The sequence below is a fragment of the Battus philenor genome, unplaced genomic scaffold (assembly GCF_028537555.1).
Source record: "Battus philenor isolate CCGP_79_NKW_IND1 unplaced genomic scaffold, ilBatPhil1.0.hap1 SCAF_24, whole genome shotgun sequence".
In the NCBI taxonomy this organism is placed as follows: domain Eukaryota; kingdom Metazoa; phylum Arthropoda; class Insecta; order Lepidoptera; family Papilionidae; genus Battus; species Battus philenor.
This window is the reverse complement of record NW_027181687.1, coordinates 5,072,955-5,093,938: the sequence shown is the minus strand read 5'-3', so window position 1 is coordinate 5,093,938 and position 20,984 is coordinate 5,072,955. Positions and strand designations below refer to the sequence as shown.

The window sequence follows — 20,984 nt, the reverse complement described above, 5'->3', positions numbered from 1 at the left end:
TGATTTTGGGCATGTAGATCAATGTCAATGACCTATCTCAGGGATTCACCGTCCGGTTATCAACATTAAGCGATTCATTAAAAATAAACGTACTCTAAGGAACGGGTTATCAATTACGCATAATACAAAAATAGTTGGGTGTAAACTCGAGATGATAGCGAGAAAAACGGGGAATAACATTCAACCTGAGACAGGAAGATAGTATACTCGCTTCCGGGTAGTCCTGACATCGAGATCCAGATAAATAGTGAGGCAACGGGTGTGTGGACAGCAGTCAATAGCTCGTTTCCAGAGCGAGTAGTTGAAGCTTTTTTCTCGAGACCTGTTACAAAACTAATTGGTGAGTTAGTATTTGTTATAACCTTATTATTTCCTTTTAATGAGAAAGAAATTATCGTAATTCATGTGTTTAATGTAGATATTTAATGGAATCAGGCGTTACCTTGCGGAAGTCCATCCTAAGTAAGAAAGGGACCAATATTTAGCCACTTCCGCACAGTCGTGTAACAAAGTGCACCGCTCGCCAGCCCGCTGATAAATGCGTATGCGGCAAACAATGCGAATTACACAACCGCCACCGTCATATCACTTAACACGTGTTTCGCCCCTCCACGGGGCATCTTCAGGAGTTATGTTACACCGATTAGTGCCAAATACAGAGTCACTTTTTTTACTTTAATGTAGATTGAAAGATGGTTTACATAAGTATAACGTATTTTCTCTACTACTTGTGCTGTATTGTTGTCTGTGTCCAGGTGACGGCGGGCGCGGGCGGCAGCTGGCCCGTGGGCAGGGACGGCGACTTCTCGCTGCAAGGCACGTACGGAAAGACCTCCGGGTTCAACTCCGAGTACGGCGGCAGAGCTCAGTACAGATACCGCTGGTGAATGAGAAGTACGAAGAATATCGTGTTTCGATTGTTATTTATTAATAATATATTCTAGTCTTTAATAAACGTGTCTTTACTATTCCTGTTTTTTATTTTATATATCACATCGCTGAGTATTACTTGTCTGAAATAACCGACGGTTACTAGGGCCGAATGGTTTTCGAGTGGCGATCATGATTTGCTAGACGCGGCGTGGGTAGGCCCCCCATTCAGTGAACTGACAACACAATTAAGAGCGCGGGAGAAGTTTGTTTGTCTTAACCTTGCAATAGTTTTGCTGGGGTTATAAAAGAGTCCTCTTAGAAAGAGAATATTTAACGTACAACATTGGAAAATAAGTTTCATTGAAACAAATATCCGCATCTGAATAACGTAAACTAAAATACAGTCATTAGGGATTCATTCCGGTGGTATTATAGAGAAGTGTTTCTGCATTAAAATAACTGCATTGCAAATTATGCAATAGTCGGTCGAAGGCTACATAATAAAGTTAAATAGAATATTTTAGTAAATAACTGGTGTCCTTTGATATATTTATAAACTTATAGACCAACATTGTTATAAATTCATTCTATATTTCATCTAACGTTAAGTATTGCTTAATTCAAGTTATGTGTTTAATTTATATTTAATTCAAGTTATAGTTAAGAAAAGTAAAAGAAGAATTATAAACAAAATATACAGATTATAATAAAAAAAATATGAAAAAAACTAGAAGTAATGTAATAAATTCAAGATCTTATGTAGCCGCGTCCAAAACCGGATAGGGTTATAAAAAAAAAGGATATCAAATGTTTTTAAGTTTAAGCAATTTACTTTATTAACTTAAATGTGGCTATAAATAATTAAAAGGCTGAGACCTGTGCAAAATCCAGTAAACAAATTTTTATTTTTGAGGCAGAAATCGGACTCATCTAATTGTACTCGTAGTGTGTATGTGCGTGTGAATATGACAACATTGTATTAACAAAGAATTAACGTAGAGACTTGAAATCTGGGTTATCAATTGACAATGTTTTTTGCAGAAAAAAAAGTCGGAAGCGGTGAAACGACAATCGAAACGATCTAGCAACATCTATAATGATTTTTGAATGTTGTAAATGCGAATATTTATGATGCTCACAATGGGGTTGATATATCTAAATATCGACATAACCTTAAATTTTTGATTAAAAAAAAACAAGCTTAAATGTCTAAGGATCCCACCAGATATAATATAATCATTTACAAAGCAAACATGTAGCTTTAAATATTACGTATACATTAACAGAGCGAGAAATCGATCTGGCGCAGTCTCCCGGGAATATCCCCAATGATCCGGTTACCCGCTAATTAAGACGATGATGCGGAAGCCATTATTTTTTTAATCTTTGAACAATTAATCATGAGGTTTTTTTTGGTGTTAAATTGTATCTTCAGCATTAAAGGTACAAATAAGTGATTTTTTTTCATGCGAAAAAATCCTTATCTCTATATTGTGGACATTCCTCATATGAAAGGAAACATTTTAGTGTTGACATTCTTAATGCTTTAAGTAAAAGCGTCCAATATATGACGTACACTGTGTGGTATCATCAAGATAGTATAAACGACAGATATGAATTTCTCTAGCAACGGTTAGAGCATAATTTGGCATGACAATCGAACATAAGATTTTGTGGCAATATTTTATGATGATTAAAAATTATACTTTCGAGTTCCGCTGCCGATGCTCGTATTCAGACAAACATTCAATGGTTTTGCCGAATAATTAGCAAATGTTTTTTTTTGTTTGTTAAATATAATTTTCGAACAACTGCACAGATATTTCATAATTAAAACAAATTTCATCTTAAGTAACAATTATTTAGTGACAAAATCAAACTTAAATAATGTAAATAATATATGTATCTTTTATTTAATTGATGTAATTTTTAGTAACCATTAAATTACAAATAACAGTTTATTAATAATAAAAATTATTCTCAAAATAAGCTATGCTAAATTTTTTTTAACATAATTACAGAAAGATTTGCGAGTACAATTATTATGTAATGTGATGTATATTTTATGTGATGTAATATGAATTTCTTTTTATGAACGAATATTTTCAATAAACGAACTAAACATTCAGTTCTTTGAAGCTTTAACTCTTCTATTTTTCAGCCGATAGGCGCCCACTGCACGGCCTACCTCAAAGATCGCCACGACGATGATCGCTCTTAAGCTGTCCGCATTCAGCTACTTCCCTCTACCTTAACTGTGTAGTCGGTTCAACATGTTGGAGGATTGTCACACAAATAATAAAAATAAAGAAGAGTAAAGAATGTAAAAAAAAATTAAATAATAGTAACATGTACATAAATTAAAATCTGTAAAATAAGATAAAAATGAATATTGTAAAACCTGAGGAATGAGTTGATGGATGAAAGGCTTCAAAAAGAGGTAAAATGGAATGAAAGAGTAAGACAGATGAAATGTAGAAAGTAAGGAAAAGAATGAAAGATCTTTAGACGCATTGAAGAAGAGCGCGAAAATAAAATCATGTATGTGAAAAAATTAATTAAAAGAAGAATGAAAATTAAGAAAATGACCAATATTTAGCCACTTTCGCACATGCAGTGGTAGTCGTGCAACAAACACGAGTTGAGTAATTTGGCGGTGGCGGTTGTGTGATCCGCATTGTTTGCCGCATACGCATTTATCAGCGGGCTGGCGGGCCGTGCACTTTGTTGCACGACTACCACTGCATGTGCGGAAGTGGCTAAATATTGGTTCTTTTCTTACTTAGGATGGACTTCCGCAAGGTAACGCCTGATTCCATTAAATATTTAAGAATGTAAATCCCTATCTCAAACTAGTTAGGTGTACGAGCGGCCCCCAATAACGGGGCCATAAAGAAACATGTTGGAAGGATAGCCACACCGCGTCTACTAGCTGCTGGTCGCCACTTGAGAACCTTTCAGCCTCAAAGGTCGCCGGTTCCACGAACATTTATTGATTACCTTCAATTAACCGGTATAAAAAATTGTGTTCACTTTATGTTAAGTATTTGCTTTTAGAACATGTTATTTATTTATTAATTTGACCATACACAACTAGATCATCAATTAAATAAAATAGAAATATGGCAATTTGTCATTTATATGTATGCTATTACGTTCATGTCACACAATAATTAAAAGAAAAATGATTTAATAGTTTAATATGTAAGTGTATACTATTGTTCTTATATCATCATCGATGTACATTTATATCGTAAAAATGTCTTTTTTAATTATTTTTAGTTTTTTCTCTCTATGGTTGTATCAGATAAGTGTCATATTATTGAAATGCTCAAAAATTGTATAAAAGATAAAATAAACAAAAAATACACGAAATTAATCCGAACATGAGGATTGAACAAATTGCTCTCCCAATACCAATCGGGGCTTTCACATATCGATAAAGCTTTCGTCGCTTTGTGTGAGTTTGATGAATTTCGGAAGCCGCGGGATTACGTCAGTTAATCGAGGCGAGTGATACGTTTTTGTAGTTTAAAGTTTTCCGTTTTTCGAGTCGTTTTAAAAAAAAGATGGTAGTATTGGGCAGCCTTTAAGTTTAACTCTAACTTCTGTGTTTGTGGTCAACCAATGGATGTGTTTAGTTTTATAAAATAATATAGTTTCGTGTACTATATCACAACACCACACAAATAAGGTAACCAATTACCTAGTCAACGAAATAACTAATAATAAATTCATAATAAATATATGCAGTGGAGATATGTGACCCTGACTGCAATCTGCTTCCAGTCGGTCTCATTAGAAATCAATCGGGAAGTCTATGTCCAACAGTGGATGTTCAAATGACGATGAAAGAGGGAATAGCAACAGGTATAATAGTGAAATCTCTCTACTGAAAAATTTAAGTCTATTATGAGCGTTCCTCTGCCCATTTCTAGAACGAGCGTCAATAGCAACGTGGGAAGGATAATTTAAAATTTTGATTAATCAGGTAAAGGTGTCTGGGGGATAAAAGTGAATGCCAAGATATTGCAATGAAGCCTCTTTATATCCGCTAGGTGGGACGTCAAAAGAGCACCATACTCGGCCCCTCTTCCAAATTGTCTTGTTTCCTGCACGGTATATCCAAGGAATGCACTCTGTTACGTCTTTATATTACGCATATGCACATAAAAAAGGCTATTTGTTGAATTTTTCTCTATTTTTCCTTAGTGTGCGATTAATAATATAATGAGTTTCAATAGACTATTTTGTACATAATTTAGGCGTAACATTGATATTATAATTATTTTCTAAAATAACCGAATTAATATTATTTTAAGCAATATAAAAAAAACAAAATTTATTGAAAATTTTGATGATTTCGTTCATATCTCTATTGTATAACGAACTGTTATTGAATTTACACCACATGGTAATATTTAACTTTGTCAATTTTATATGCGATGTTCTATACGACGTCTAAAGTTATTTCAAACCTTTGGATACTGCTATGCTTCAATAATAAATCACTGCTTCTGCGGTACAGGCCGTGGTACAGGCAGGCACACATCTATCAATTGTACATGTATTTTTTATACCTCTGTTTCTAATACGTATTTTGGTACTTTGATAAAAAATATCATTATAATTATTATTTACATAATTTAATTTTTTTGTTGTTTCTGAAATTAGTCTTTTTCTGACCAAATGCATTATATATTACTAAGGGTTTACTTCTGTTCAATTTCGTTTATATTATTAAAAAGTGTGTGTATGTGTGCGTGAGTGTACTCATGACTCCTTTCTCCTCGGTTAAAAGTATAGTTTAAGGCAAACGAAAACAAATATTTGCATCTACAAATAAATATTTATTAATAAGGACTAGACATTATTTCTATTTCAAGCACAAATCGTATTATATATAAATAAGTTAATTGGAGATTCATAATATTATTGCAGATTCAGAGGTTAATTGCTGGAAGAAATAAAAAGAAAGAAAGAGTTTTTTTATGGCTCTGGAAAAATAGGGAGAGTAGAGTAGCAATTGAGATTCAACTGATAAGTCTTGTTACAATTATAAAACTATTATAGGATAAAAGGAAAGATAGTTGAGTGGAATACAGATGAGATATCATCACATAAAAGATGATGCAAGATGGATGGATGTAACAAAGGAAGGATAAAGTTAGAGAATACTGCAGACAACAGCTAAACTCTTTTCCAGGGAGCGATTCACCAGCGATAGTTGAACAGCGCTTTGCCACCGAATTCAGAATTCATTCCTGATGTCTTCCCATATGTACCCTGCAGCGAGAAGTCACCGTTCTTTCCCACGGGCCAGATGCCTCCCGCGCCCGCTGACATCTGGACAAACATATAGTGATAAACAACCAAAAGAGCGCAGGAGAACATAAGTTTTATCCGAAATAGATCCACAGATAGAATATTAAATAGCAGACTAAAGGATAGAGACGTCTCTTGTACAAAATATTGCTCTGATTAATTCACAATAAATGTTTTAAAAGTTGTATTTATAATGTAGCTTAAATTAATTAAAATGTTAATGTAACCTACTTTAATAATAATAGAGTACAACAGTTGTTAGTTAAGAGTTTTTGTGTTAAAGTTACAAAGTAAAATTGCTCTTCTTTGGAGCACGCTTGCAAATTGCGGAATGTATTTATAGGGAAGTTCAATGATTTTGGTTTCTATCTGCTCTGGTTATCTCTTCAAGGCGTACACAAGTGATCATTATAAACTAGTGCAAGTGAATTATAATACGAATAAATGAATAAGAGAAGTGTTTACATAGCAGTGGATAATATTTTACGTTCGAAGTGAAGATGATTATGTGTTTATTATGCAACAGAAGTTATGGAGTAACTTATGATATGTGTACGTCGTAATCTTTTCCAGGTAAATTTAAATTTCATTTAGCTATTCGGATATTGCCGTAGTGTTTCATGTTCTGTCTCTGTGATAATTATTAGATGATGATGTATAAGCGGAGTGCTTACAGAGGTGGGTCCGTGTATCTGCTTGCTGATATCAAAAGACGCTGCAGCGTTAGAGTCCTTCCAGTTGAGCGCGCCGCCCAGGTGGCTGGAGTCACCGTTGGGGCCCAGCACACGCGTGCCGTACGCCTGTCCGTCAAGCCGGCCGCGGTGGTCGTCGAAGAACTTATGTTCATATCCTCCTTTGCCCTGTGCACGGCGACATTCATTACAAATCACTCATCACCATTGCAGCTACTGTATCCGTATTATAGAATATATTGCAAGAGCTCAATATAACTGTTAACATAACGTTTTGTTTCATTACAGTTAACACAACTTATAACAATAAGACAGCTCGTCCACTCACAAAGAGGCCGGCGTCGTTCTGCCCGAGCGTGCCGAACACGCGTCCGTTGTTGGTCTTGTGGTCGAACGTGACGTCACGGCGGTGTCGCTGCTGAGCGAGACCGCTCTGTGATCCAATGTACCACTCGGGGTAGCTGTGAACAGTTAAAAAATAGTTTCTTATTACAATTATAATACTTTAAATGTCATCAGCTGATCATTTTTTAAACTATTTTCGACGAACAGTGTGGGCGAGTAATTTTGCTCTTATGTTAGTTGTTTGATTTATACTAAGACTTATGTGTTTTAGTAATTTTAGAAGAAAAATACCATGTTTGAAGAGTATAAAAAATAGATACTGATTACTTTGGCTATAAACAATACACGTATGTTTTGAAATGTAATAAACGAAGCAATTTTGAAATAATTTGATGGATTACAGTATGCTTATCCACTAGCACATGTAATATATTTATATTCGAAATGTATAAACACAAGTTAATCTTATATAATAATATTAATAAATCCAGATTAGTATAGTTCTATTAAAGTCCTACTTGTTTTACAATGTAACGCTTTAGTGATTAAGTTCACTTCCGGTCTGTAATTAAGAAAGCACTTCTTTCTTTGCCTTGACTTTATGCAACTTGTAACTTGATAAAAATGTGTGTTTTAAAATTTATTCTTACCTATCAATTAAAACAAGCGGATGGACTTGGTAATCGTATTGGGCTACTGCCACCGCGACGATGCCGAGCAATATACACAGAACCTTCATCTTTGCTGTAAATAAAAAAAACACAGGTAAATTATTGTACGGATAATAAATCTCAAGTAATATTCTTTATTGTACACGCTGGAAAATTTATGCATAATTTCTAAATAGCAAAAAAAGTAGAATGGGCAGTTTTATCAGATGAGGCAATAGACGAGAAATAGTAGAAGTATAAATATACATAAATAATATAATTGGCGTTAAATTTTAACTAGTCTGGTTATTCAAGTGGAAAAGTTTTTAGTTATTTTAAAATTTTCATTGTTAAGTCATCGATATTTCAGCTTTAGGTCGTCCACTGCCTGTCAAAGGCCTCCCGTGTAGATTTCTAATAAGACTAAATGACGGCTTCATTTAGCGTTATCCGACAGCCTTAAAAAGCTCGTCTGCAACTAGTCTGGGTACTAACTAATTGTCCCCAAAAATTTTGGGCCGCAGCGACCATCATCTGTTTGCTCTGTTGGCTGCTGCACTATCACTTCAACTAGCCAATTTCTGTTTCACTTTGTTTATCTACAGATCTCTTTATCCCTGATATGATCAGATCAACAATTTCCGAGCATAGCCTTTGCCAATTATTACTTAAGCAAACTTTTCTAAATGATCCCGATTAATGGAAAAGAACTACTATAACAAATGCAAGTTTATAAGAAATCTAAATAATAATGTAATTTATTATTAGAAGCTTGGTATAAATCAAACTAATAATGACCTAAATAAAGCCTACACGCACTATGCTATTTAAATATTATCAAAGATTTTACGTTGTCAATTAAAGTAATGGAAAATATTTTTTATGTATAGAAAACTTCAAAAATAAATTTTAAAAAACTCGTAGACAGAGTAATAATAGAATAAAAAATAAATATATATATATAATATCTTTCATTATAATGGTTTTAGAGAATTTTTAAATATAAAACTTACCAATAATGAATATACAAAATTAAATAATATTTCTTCACTTCTTGGAGAGGAGTTATTGAATGTTAGAACTACACTCGTCGCTCCGGTATATATTTGCACTGCAATCTCGGTAGTTCCCTGGAGAGCGCATACTGTTTATGTCGCTGGCTGAATGTTATTCCCCTTTTACGTTTGCATTAATTGACATAGTTATTTCCTTATCGATAACGCGGAGACAACAAGGGGGTCTGTTTTGATGGCAATGAGTCAGTAGGTGAATCTCAAAATTTTAGTTTGATAATAACGTAATTTTTGGTAAAAAAAATATTTTGATATTATAAAAACCTCGTTTTGTATTTGGCACATGTTTTATTTAACAGGAATCCATTTAGTATTTATAAACTTAAAGTCTATACGGTATAAACGTGGTGCCAGAACTGATGATTACTGGGGCCTTATGCTGGGTGCTAGCCTTTTGCGGACATTAACAAGGTCGTCTGTCCAACTTGTGCGTGGACGTTCTACGCCACATTTACCGGTTTGTGGTCTCCAATCCAGAATCTAAAGCTTCCAGCGCCCATCTGTTCTGCGCTATGCCTGCTCGCTACCATTTCAACTTACTAATGCGTTGGTCTACACCATGGATGCATTGTGGCCCGCCGACAGCAAAAATAATACTCTCGTACATTCCAATAATATTGAATTCTATTCCAGAATAAAACCAAAAAAAATTAATTACCTATACTTCTGGCGGCTGGCCCGCCATCAGTTCTGATTTGCCCGAGTGGCCCCTAGTCTTAATAAGTCTGTGCAACCATGGTCTACACTAGTTACTCGTTTCTAATTCTTAACATAGTTCTTATGGTTTGTTAAGCGACAGTAAGTTTGCTAATAAGGTTCAAGAGTGAGAGTGAAAAAAAAATATTTATTTTGTTATTAGGAAAGTGTGTTAAAGCCAGTGCCGTTCTAGGGGTTGTTTATCGTTAAATTCTTTCCCCGGCACTTCAAAGCAAGCTGATGTATATTCAAACAGCGCAAACGTTTCCGGGTCAATGAACCGCCACGCTAAGCTGCATTTCACGACGAGAATATTTTTTATCGAACTGCCTTCTTTTGTTAGTGTTTTTATTTATACACTTTTTTTTTTAATTTGCTATAGTTAGTATCATTTTTAAGTATATTTTTGTAAGTTTTTTTTACATTACGTAATTTTATTTCATTCCTTTTTTTTTCTTTTAAATATACTTATTCATCCTATCTACATTGATTCATCTCTGCGCCGCTAGTTGATTGCTAGAGCTGTTATACTGCCTATAAAAAGTATATTAATAAAGGAAACGAAATTCACTGCGTAGGCTTATATCCAGTAGTGCACGCCCTACGGCTGAAATTATGATGATAATGAAATACTGTAGAGTACATTTTCATTAGCACTTAAAGAAATATTTCTTGTGGTGTAGAAATAGTCACTAGTAAAAAAAGATAGCATAATGCATTACATAGTTAGGACCTATACCAATGTTATGCGAGGGGCAAATGCCCCCAGGGGGCTGTTTAATTATTATGGGGCGGGGGCAATTCCAAAATGGACACGAGTTTAACCATTTAGAAAGATTATGGTGGGTATGAAAAAGGTCGTAAAACACTGGCCTGTCTTATTACTTACAAGATGTTCAATGACCTCTATTTATTAAATGACCCCTGAATACTATAAAGCTGCTAGTCGAAGTGAACTTTTTCACCGTTCCTCTTCAGTGACAACATCGTGATGACACCTTCGCGTTGTTAAGCGATCTCTACCTAAATCTGTTTTGTATTAAGATGACATAAGATAAACATAGGGTTTTCGTATTTTAAGAATTGCGCCTTTAGATTCGTTTACCGATTGCTTCTTGTTGGAACATCATCTTGATTTGACGATCTTCACTAAAAACAAGATATTTGAAAAAAAAAACTGTATGTAAATATTATCAATCACTAAAGTGAGATTTGAACATGGTTGCATATATACACAAATTCCGGAAAAATTATCATTAAGTAAAGTGAGATTTGAACATGGTTGTATATATACACAAATGTCGTGGTTCCAACTCTGCCACACGTTCAATGAAGTATTTAACTAAGTTCAGTCCCACGAAGTCTATCATGGCTCATGGTGAAAATAATCTTTAATTTCCAGGGTCACCGTATATTTTAGATATTTATTAAGTAATCTATATATAAATAGTTATTATTAAACAGTAGGTAATTTAAAAAAAATGAAAGTTGAGAGTTAGAAAATTGTTTTGTTGTGGGTTTAGTGGTACAATTAACTGTGAGTTATGCACGTCTAAATTGCCAGAGGCTTCTACATAACGGACCTCCGGGATTAATTTTACTGCTGGAATTGGGAATTAATTCAGAAACGGTCCAGTACAATGCTGGCTACCGTGTAATTATAATAACGCTGGATTAAAATGTTTATTAATAATATGTAATGCTCGTTGCTTTAACTCCCGTTATACTTAAACGGATTCGTTATAAAAATGTTTGTCTGTTCTCCTTGATGACGTCATAATTTGAGAACAATTTTACTAATGTTACTTACTTTTTAAGTTTGCCAATACTTTGAAGAAGGTTATTAAAAAAAACGAGAATTGCGGAGAAAATTGAAAAATCAAACAAAACGTTCTGTCCAAAAATAATAACAACAATTTTTTTGATAGATAAATATTTAATAAATAATTAAAGATATCACTCTGAAATATAATACATTGGTTATTTTTTTCTTTTCGAATGCGCCAGACCCAAAACTTCTGGTAGTACCAAATCTGTCGAAACAACTGGTACATAAATAAAAAAATAAATAGTCAAATTTGTTACTAAGCGCAAAACAAAAGAATGACTCTTTTTTTGACGAACCTTCTTGAAAAGAAATAATTAAGAATAATTTTTTGTCTCTAATCCAGAATCTTAAGGGTCCAGTGGCCATAGGCCCACTATTTCTTCAACTTGCCAACCCGCAGGGCTACGTACTTAACCGTAAAGGATTACGTCATGTTAAAGTTAAAATTAAAAGTGTTTATTTAAAAAAGGACATAGAAAATAATATTAATAGTATTCATAATTTTAGTTCATGTTTACTTATTCTAGGTCTATATTATCGGGGAAGTTTGTATTGTGAACTTTCCGTCATTATAATTGAAATGAAACTTCTCGAGCGGAAATATCGAAGTTAAGAAGCAATTGGATTTGCAACTTTTAACCAGTTAATTTTCAAACAATTCCTTGAAATTGAATAAGTATTTTTGAAATAAACATTAGTCACAATAGTAGATCATTCGTTGCTCAAGTCTAAATTAAATTTAATAATTATTAATGATTTAATTTAATAACTTTGAATAAAAAAAGAAAGTTTAATAAAACCATATAAAATGACTGGCGTGATTTACATATTATAAAAATAAATCTCTATTTTCTTAGTCACGTTATAACCTAATTCGTCTTTTCTGATTTCATTCACATTTTTTTATAAGTTTCCTGACATTTTCTAGAAAGTTCTTATAAAAAAGAACTGAATATCCAGTGAGGTTTGCACTGGCAATATCAAACAGACATGTAGGTGCAGTCGTTGAGAGGTTGCGGCATCGATCTTGAAAATCATAGCATAGCATAGCTTTCAAATGGTTAATTATTTATTGCTTGTTCCCGCGTTAGAAAAACAAATATTATGTGTTTACCACATAATATAACTATGTTTTTAATTTATTGTGTGTCGATTTTCAAAGCGAAGACGAGTTCTGTTCTGCCACATTGTATAACAATATAAAAGGTTTTCCGTATGACTTACCCATTAAAGTTGTTAGTAAGAATAAGATCTTAACTGCTAAAGTGTGTTCAAGTTAAAAAAATGATGACTCATAATAGCCTGCACAGTTACTCCATTTGACCAATCTAATCATAGTAAATTAAAAAGTCGTGTTCACATTTGCCAGTTGAAGTTAGTCAGGGAGTACGAAATCAGTTTAGGTATTTTTATAAATTTACTAAAACTTGAACGTTTTTTTTCTTGATTTATTTAGTAGACAGGCATCTTCTTTCGTTGTCATTTTTACAATATCCTTAATATGTCAGTAGAGCAATTTAATATCAAGCTTTATTACGATTTAAAAAATCTTTCACACATATAGGACATTTTTTCAAGCTTTTCTTGATTTTTTTTAAATATACTTCATGATAATTCAGAGATATTACATGAGAGTATATTATAATACCGTACATAGATGTCCATAAAAGAATAATTAATTTTATGAAGTCTAGTTAAAGGTATAACAAGTTGATCTTTATATCTAGCGCTAACTTTGTGTACATCGCTAATTTTCTTATATTTATTAGCATTCCTAAGCAAATAAACCAAGTTGTCGTATTAACATATATCGTCTATGTCATGATATTTTCTTAACGAAAGTTTTGTATTAGTCTCTAGCTTTTATATTGTTGATTTGCACGAACGGTACTCTTTGGTACTCTGTATAGTAACCGAGTCACCTCATAGTCAAGCACAGAGACTATTTTAACATACAACAATATTAAAGTCTCCCTCAACGGAGAGAGCCGACAAATTGAGCGTATGAATATGTAATGGCCTTAATGGAATCGGTCACTGTACTGTACGCTAGTTGCACTGTTGCTTAGGCCTTGACGTGGATTATGGAATAATCATCTCCACGGAACACCTAATCTAATAACATGAGAGTAATGAATGCGACAAAGATAAAGAGATAAAATTCATTTACGCAGTATTAAAACTTATCTATTTTATTTTAGACTCTATTCTGCTTCGCAAGGTGTTATAGTTGTAAAGAAAAAAGCAGGAAGAAACTTCACAACAAATATTTTATATAAAAGTTTAACTATATTGATTTATTTAAATAAATTTTCTGTCAGACTTAGCTTAAAAGAAAAAAATCATGCAACATCATTTCCATGGATTTGTTTTATTATATATTATATTAGCGACCTCTGCGTACTGTAATACCACACTGCGATTGACCCGCCTGTCAAGGGGGGGGGGGGGATTATGGTATATCTCTCCATAAATATTTTTCGAGTAGGCATATGACTTGTTGTGGAACGTCTAAAGGCCGAAACGACGACGACCATGGTTAATATGTGATTTGAATTGTTTTGTGAGATGTTATTTGATACAAGAAAAGAATTAAAATTGAAAAATTTTCCATTTCATTAGTTTTGTACTTATTGAAATTAGCATTGAGTAAGCCCCTTTACAATTTTGTCATATATTATTTCGGTGAGTAGCCAATTGTTGTTTTAATTGTAATTATACTCCAAACATTCTATACTTTAGTGCTACCGAAACTGCTGTGCCGCGCTTTAGGAAAGTGCGATGAAAAAATCATAAGTGTCGCCGCTGCGTGTCTTGATTGGAATAAACTGGTTAAGGCATGGTACAACAGTTTATACTTATAAAGCATAATATTTTTTTTTGTAACTTAACACCGAGTATATAGCTAAAAATCGGAAGAAATATAACACCTGAAAAATTTAATTATTTACTTTCTTTTTATGAACATATTTTTTTTTAATTTTGTCATAGGTATGAGTCGATCTAAAATGTTTTTATGATTATTTAGATTTTACGAAATTTTGTGCTAATTAGCTCTTATTTTGACCGAAGCTCTAACATGCCGTGTTTTAAAAGCTGTATGTAACATGATCACAGGTGACGAAACTTGAATCGGTTGTTAAGTTTGTCAAACTGAAAGAAATTTTCATTGTGGGCAAAGCATTGTAAATGTATGTATATTATGAAACTACCTTACCACCCAGTTTTGTATCGAATATTTTAATGATGTCAATTATTTAACCTCGGAGAATTGGTGAAAATTATATCCATGCATCTATATTTTTATGTTTTATTTTAAAAGTACCTAAGTATGATTGCGACCAGTAACAGCCAGCCATAAAAATACGAAAATGTGCATAATTAAGTTAATATTGAACATCTGTAATGCTAATTGTAATGCAATACGTAGCTATGTAAGGGTTCCCATTGTTGGTAATGTTATTATATCTTGCCCGTATTAATTTTAAACTAATCCTACAAGAGATCTATCTTTCCTTCTTTATAATATTTAACACAGTGCACTCTGATTTTTTTTTTACAACTGAAATTACTTTTGAAACAAAAGATAACATCGATTTTAATTTTTAGTTTTCATTCAAACAACCGCCATCCAATTGCGATTCTGCGCGGCTGTCTCCCAACGGATATAGAGCAAAATGGTCGATTTTTATTGTAGTTGAAATGTAAATTTAAAAATGTTTGATTTTTTTATATTTTCATGACACATCAATAACGTAAACACACATACACAAATGTATTATATGAAATTAAAGATTTACTAGTGCATACGTTAATGGCAGATGTACAGAACATTTTAATTTAAATTAGGAACAACAAAATATCATCCTTATTGAAACTAGCAAAACAAATAAATAAAACACAGACTATAAAAGTTTGTTCTTATTTATTAGCTTATACTTTATTAATCAAAATTATTATATAATCATGGAGGGTTTCTCTGATGACTTACCGCTCGCACCATAGTGTTCGTCATATAGTCAGTAACTTTATTTTTTATGGCGCTTTAAATAGGAAAATATAAAGTTTACTAACAGCTTCATATAAGCCACATGTGCACGTATTTTTTTGTTCTTCAGCGAAGTAATAAAAGCCTGTAATTATGTATACCTTGAGTGTATTGAAGATAGATTATGCACAATATAACGCGGTGTGATTAAGTTTAAAAAATCGGGATTGCTGTTCAGCAGATTATTGTGAATTAATTATTAATAACCACCAACAAACAATTTACTTTACGTTTGCGTCTACTCTCAATAATTACTGTAGAATAATCTGGTGTTTATATATTATTATTTTAAAGCAGACTTAAATGCGAGTATATGATTTTAATTTTAAATATACAGTATAAATATAAGCCCAAATAATTAATTTTGTATTGTTAAAACATGTGTGATAACTTCTATACAGAAATATTGAAATATAAAACGTTGTTTCGCATTCCTTTTGCATTTTTTATATCGAGATATCTTCACTACAGACAGTTTAAATTTCAATCAGTGCCAGGATAAATCGATTGAATCTATTTACTTCATCAGTGTTTAATATCTCCTGAGATGCTTTCCAGCAAAATTATCGAGCTTACAAAATGAAAGCAACCCTTGATTGTGAGAGCTACGTTTTAGTACTCTGCCTATTTAAAATGTAACCTAGTACCTATATTATATATAATATATATAATATATCATGATTATTTCTTTATTAGCTATTTATTTATTTACTTATTATTAGAGCAGTGGTCAGCTCTAAATACTGAGACTTACGAATGTAGATCGAGGGTTCGATTTTCGGGTTACAATCTTTTGTAATTTCCAGAGGATGGACAGCAGTGTCCTCTGCATACCACAATCACTACGATCGCCAACCCGCCTGCAAAGCATGGCGATTAACGTATATCTCCCCATAGATATCTTCGAGGGAAACCTATGCCCTGCCGTGGGCGTCTGTGGGCTGAAACATGACCATCTAGTTGTTTGTTACGTTGGACAATATTTCGTGAATGTTGCAACATGTATTGAGAAAAGCAAACATCAATATAAACTAAAAACATTAAATATTTAATGGAATCAGGCGTTACCTTGCGGAATTCCATCCTAAGTAAGAAAAGGACCAATATTTAGCCACTTCCGCACATGCAGTAGCAGTCGTGCAACAAACACAGAGTCTCTGAGTTAGACTCTGTGTTTGGCACTAATCGGTGTGACATAGCTCCTGAGGATGCCCCGTGGAGGGGTGAAGCACGTGTTGAGTGGTTTGACGGTGGCGGTTGTTAATTGTTTGCCGCATGCGCATTTATCAGCGGGCTGGCGGGCGGTGCACTTTGTTGCACGACTACCACTGCATGTGCGGAAGTGGCTAAATATTGGTCATTTTCTTACTAATAATATTAATCAAAATAAATAAAAGTGAGAATTATCAATGTTATTACTAATTAACACATTTTAATCTAATTAAGACAATAATGACGGACTGACAAGTGCAGCTTGGGAAGTTCGCTCACAAGGTGGACCGATTACCTCGTTAATGTTGTCGGAAGACGCTAATGTAGGCCGTTTCCAATCTGTCCCACAAGAAATCAATGAGGGAGGCTTACATCCAGCCGTGGACATCTTACGGCTGAAATGATATCTTCATCAAGTTGACTAATTTAAATTTAACATAAGTTATCAGCAATACTCACCAACACGATTTAAACATTCCTTTTTCGTTACTCCCAATACTTCTTAATAATTATTTTGCTAGAATTATGCGATTATGAAACGGGGTCTCCCCGACATATAAATGAAGTAAAAAAGTATCAGCGAACGTTTCAATCAATATATGTAGCATATGAATGAACTCTTTGAGCCTTTTGTAGATATTTTATCGTCGATAAATATAAAAGCTGCAGTTCAAAGGATTTAACGTCAGCGAATCAATATTGATCGGCGATATGCCCGCCCGCCGCTGGAATATTTGTGAATGGAAATGTTCAATTCACTAACGCACTGCGATGTAGTACAATATATGATTTAATAATAATATCAGTGTACGAATCGTAAACATATTTACCTTTTTACCTTTTTACATAATTATTTACGTCAAAAGCTTTGAAACATGTGCACCAATTTCCAATCATAATGTGATCATGTATAAAGTTATCACCCTAAAATATACAAAAAAAAATTTCTATCGGAATACGAATAAGTAATACTTCTGGCAGGAAACAGTGTGCAAGGACTGTTAGTAAACAATAATTTATTGTAAATAGTGGTTATTATGAAAATACTCTATATTATTACATTATCGCTATGTTATTTATTATCATCTATATTATTTGACAGCTAATGAGCTTTACATTTATCCCATTAAACCTTTTACATCTGTAAATAATCACCATGTATATGTAAAGAAACAAACCACAAAAACAGCACTTATAGTTGCAGCGTTATTATCAGTGGAAGCCGTTGTTTCATAACAATATAAATTTACCAAATATTTGCTTTGGCTTCCATATGCGCTTTGAGAAGACAAAAAAAAAAACAAACGAAACTCATTCAATTATTCATTTATTTATTGGTGTAGAAAAATTGATTTAAAAATAACATCTCTCAAGTAATTCAAAATGTAACATTTATTCAAGTACTCCGATCAGGATAAAATCTGGAAAAAATATGGTATAAAGTGACTACAAATAAGTTTAAACGTTTATAACAGTGAAGCGATAAATGAAGGGAAAGTTTAGAAAGGAACAAAATATATTGTAAAGGAAATCAGAGGAAAGAATGTAAGACATCGAGAAGGACGGAAGATGGGTATAAAAATAAAAACAAAAAGAAAAAAATATTATGTAAATAAAGATCCTGTCCACCCACGGAATTGAACGAGAGGCTTCAGAATCAGGCCAAAAAACCCTTTGCATCTATTTTCAATCACTCTGTATAAAGGGATCGTTTTGAGATATTTTATTCAAAAATTATTTTTCAATTAGACTGCGATAGGCTAATATCTTTAGGCAGGATAAAGTCTGCAGTTATCTGAATTTTTAAAATGATTTTTTCTACTATATTATCCATATGTCTCATCTGAAGTCATTGAATTTTTGATAGTGTGTACAGTACATTAATTGACAGCAAAGAAACTATACATTCACCCCTTTATACCATTTACACATATAACCCTGGATGGTTGGTGCGTCACTATTTTTTATCTGTGCTTACATATGACATTAAGAGAAAACTTTAATGTGTTTACATACAAAAGGATATATTTAAATACAAAAAATACAGTTCACTCAGTCACCACAAATTGAGGTAAAATATGATATTTACTATAGCATACAACGTTTATTCTACACTAATGGTTTAATTAACTTCGAAACTTCCACCTCAGACTTCATTAAGTTAATTAAAGTGGGTCTAGGACCGTTCTATGAAGGAAAGTTCAAAGGCGAACGGGAAACTTTACGGAAACGGCTTGTTCTTCTCTACATAAAATATTTTCTTAATAACTTATAAAGTAATTTGTCGGGCCAGTCAATGTCTTTTTTTCTATGTCGTCCTCGGAAAATTCCTGTCCCAGGATAATATTAAGGGCCCTGTGAAGTTACATTTTTTGTCGTTAATACTTTGATTTTTATACAAGTTGCACCAGTTGTACTTTTCGTACAAGTTTTATACATGTAAAACATTTAAAGGGTTCATGTGTTTCACAGTAAAAAAACTTTAAACCTTAATCCTTTTAATATCAAATTAAAAATATAATTTATTTAAATAGGCTTGATAAAAGCAATTCAAGCTTTCGAATCGTCAATCAACATAAAATGTCGGCATTGTTTACCCTACATACATGAAGCTACCACCGGCTCGAAAGGTGTTGTGGTTGCTGAAAAGGGTCAGCAAGAAACTCAGCAGTTGCTCCTTACAAATATAGTTTTATAAAGAGTGCTTGACAATGACAATAATAAGCTTCCTGAGTCAACAACTTTTAATTCAACATACTAACATTAGTATAGTATTCTTGAATAGAATAATATACTTTTTTTAATAATATTTTTTCATATCGGTTTTATATCTTTCCAGTGGAAGTTCTGATATTGATTGAGGAATTTTATTGTATAGACGTATACCTTGTATCGTAAATGGTATATTTAATTTTTGAATACGAAACCAGGAGTATACAGCTTATTGTTATTCTTTATAATAACCGTGTGGGTCTATTACTGTTTTTAATACAAGTTTTTGCGGACAAATAAAACATTATTATAGATATATTGAGCTGCAACCGTAAGAGTACCAGGTTAATTAAAAACTTTTCGCAAAGAATCCCGAGCTCCCATGCAATAAATGGTCTGCACTGGTCTTTTTTTAATTACAAATATTGACTCAATATCTGTAGTGTTGCCCCAGATAATATGCCATAGGAGAAAACGATTTGGAAGTAGCTAAAATAAACGAGTCTAGATGTATTAGCGTTTGTATCTGTCTGACTTTTCGAACACCGTAAGCGTCGGAGCTCAGTCTGGTAAGAGAAGACAGGTGGGTGAAAAGATGATTTATTTATGTTGAAAAGAAAGATTACCTTTGTTTTTGTCAACGCAAGCTATTATGGTAATACTTAGAACAATATTACCAACAGCTCATTGTCAGATGCTCTCAAAGAATAACTAAATAGCTTTTAGTTTAAAGAAACACTTTTTTTCCATGACTATTAATCTACTTTTTTGATGAGACAATGTTGAGTACATTTTTAGATCATTCGTTTTAATCACCAATACATTACTTATCGTCTTTAAATTTTTTGTCACTTTATAAAAAAACGTGTACTTTTTTGCAATGTATTTACAGAACGGCTTTAAAAATTTTTTAAAATAAAAATTGCTTATTTGAAAATAAAAAACTGACAGAAATATAGTTTTAAAGATATAGAATAGGAATTGAATTAGTCAATAAAATTCTAAAAACTGAAGTTTGTGTATTGTAGTCGTTTGGAGTCTCACTTGCACAATTACTCAATGAGCCCTGGAGAGATATTTCTATATAAGATCGAAATTAGGAGATTCGTTGACTGACAAAGGTAACCGATGTAGCGCAGCGGACAGGCAGATTATAGTAGCAGTGGGGAGGTCACATTGCGCGCAGAACAGATGACAGCTACGGTCCTAACTTTCTGAAGTAGAGATCACGAATTTGTAAGCGCCGCGAATGACTTTCACAAGATTGATAAACGTTCATATTAAGGTCGTAAGATCCTGCTAAGTATAATCCTGTAAGCTTTTATGAAGTGACACAAAGATGCAATGATGATTATTAAATGTATAGGTAATTAAAAAGAATGATAGAACAGTATCGAGCGTCTCAAAAAAAATTGGTTACAGTGAGCTTTCCAATGAAGCCCAAAGTGGGAAACTAATACCAATTACTAGATTAATTCAAGATATCAATTCGTATTCTTAACCTTTACATTTTTTCTGTACCTTTTATTG

At 33.0% G+C, this 20,984-nt stretch overlaps 1 protein-coding gene across 1 annotated transcript; it reads right to left on the bottom strand.

The window, feature by feature from the left end:
• Positions 1–5,990: 5,990 nt before the first annotated feature.
• On the bottom strand, positions 5,991–7,974 carry LOC137924510 (gloverin-like). The gene is made up of 4 exons (XM_068767896.1): positions 7,886–7,974; positions 7,219–7,351; positions 6,873–7,058; positions 5,991–6,219 (listed from the first exon to the last, which is right to left on the bottom strand). The coding sequence occupies exons 1-4, from the start codon at positions 7,972–7,974 to the stop codon at positions 6,088–6,090; spliced, it is 540 nt and encodes a 179-aa protein (XP_068623997.1). The 3' UTR covers positions 5,991–6,087.
• Positions 7,975–20,984: the final 13,010 nt, after the last annotated feature.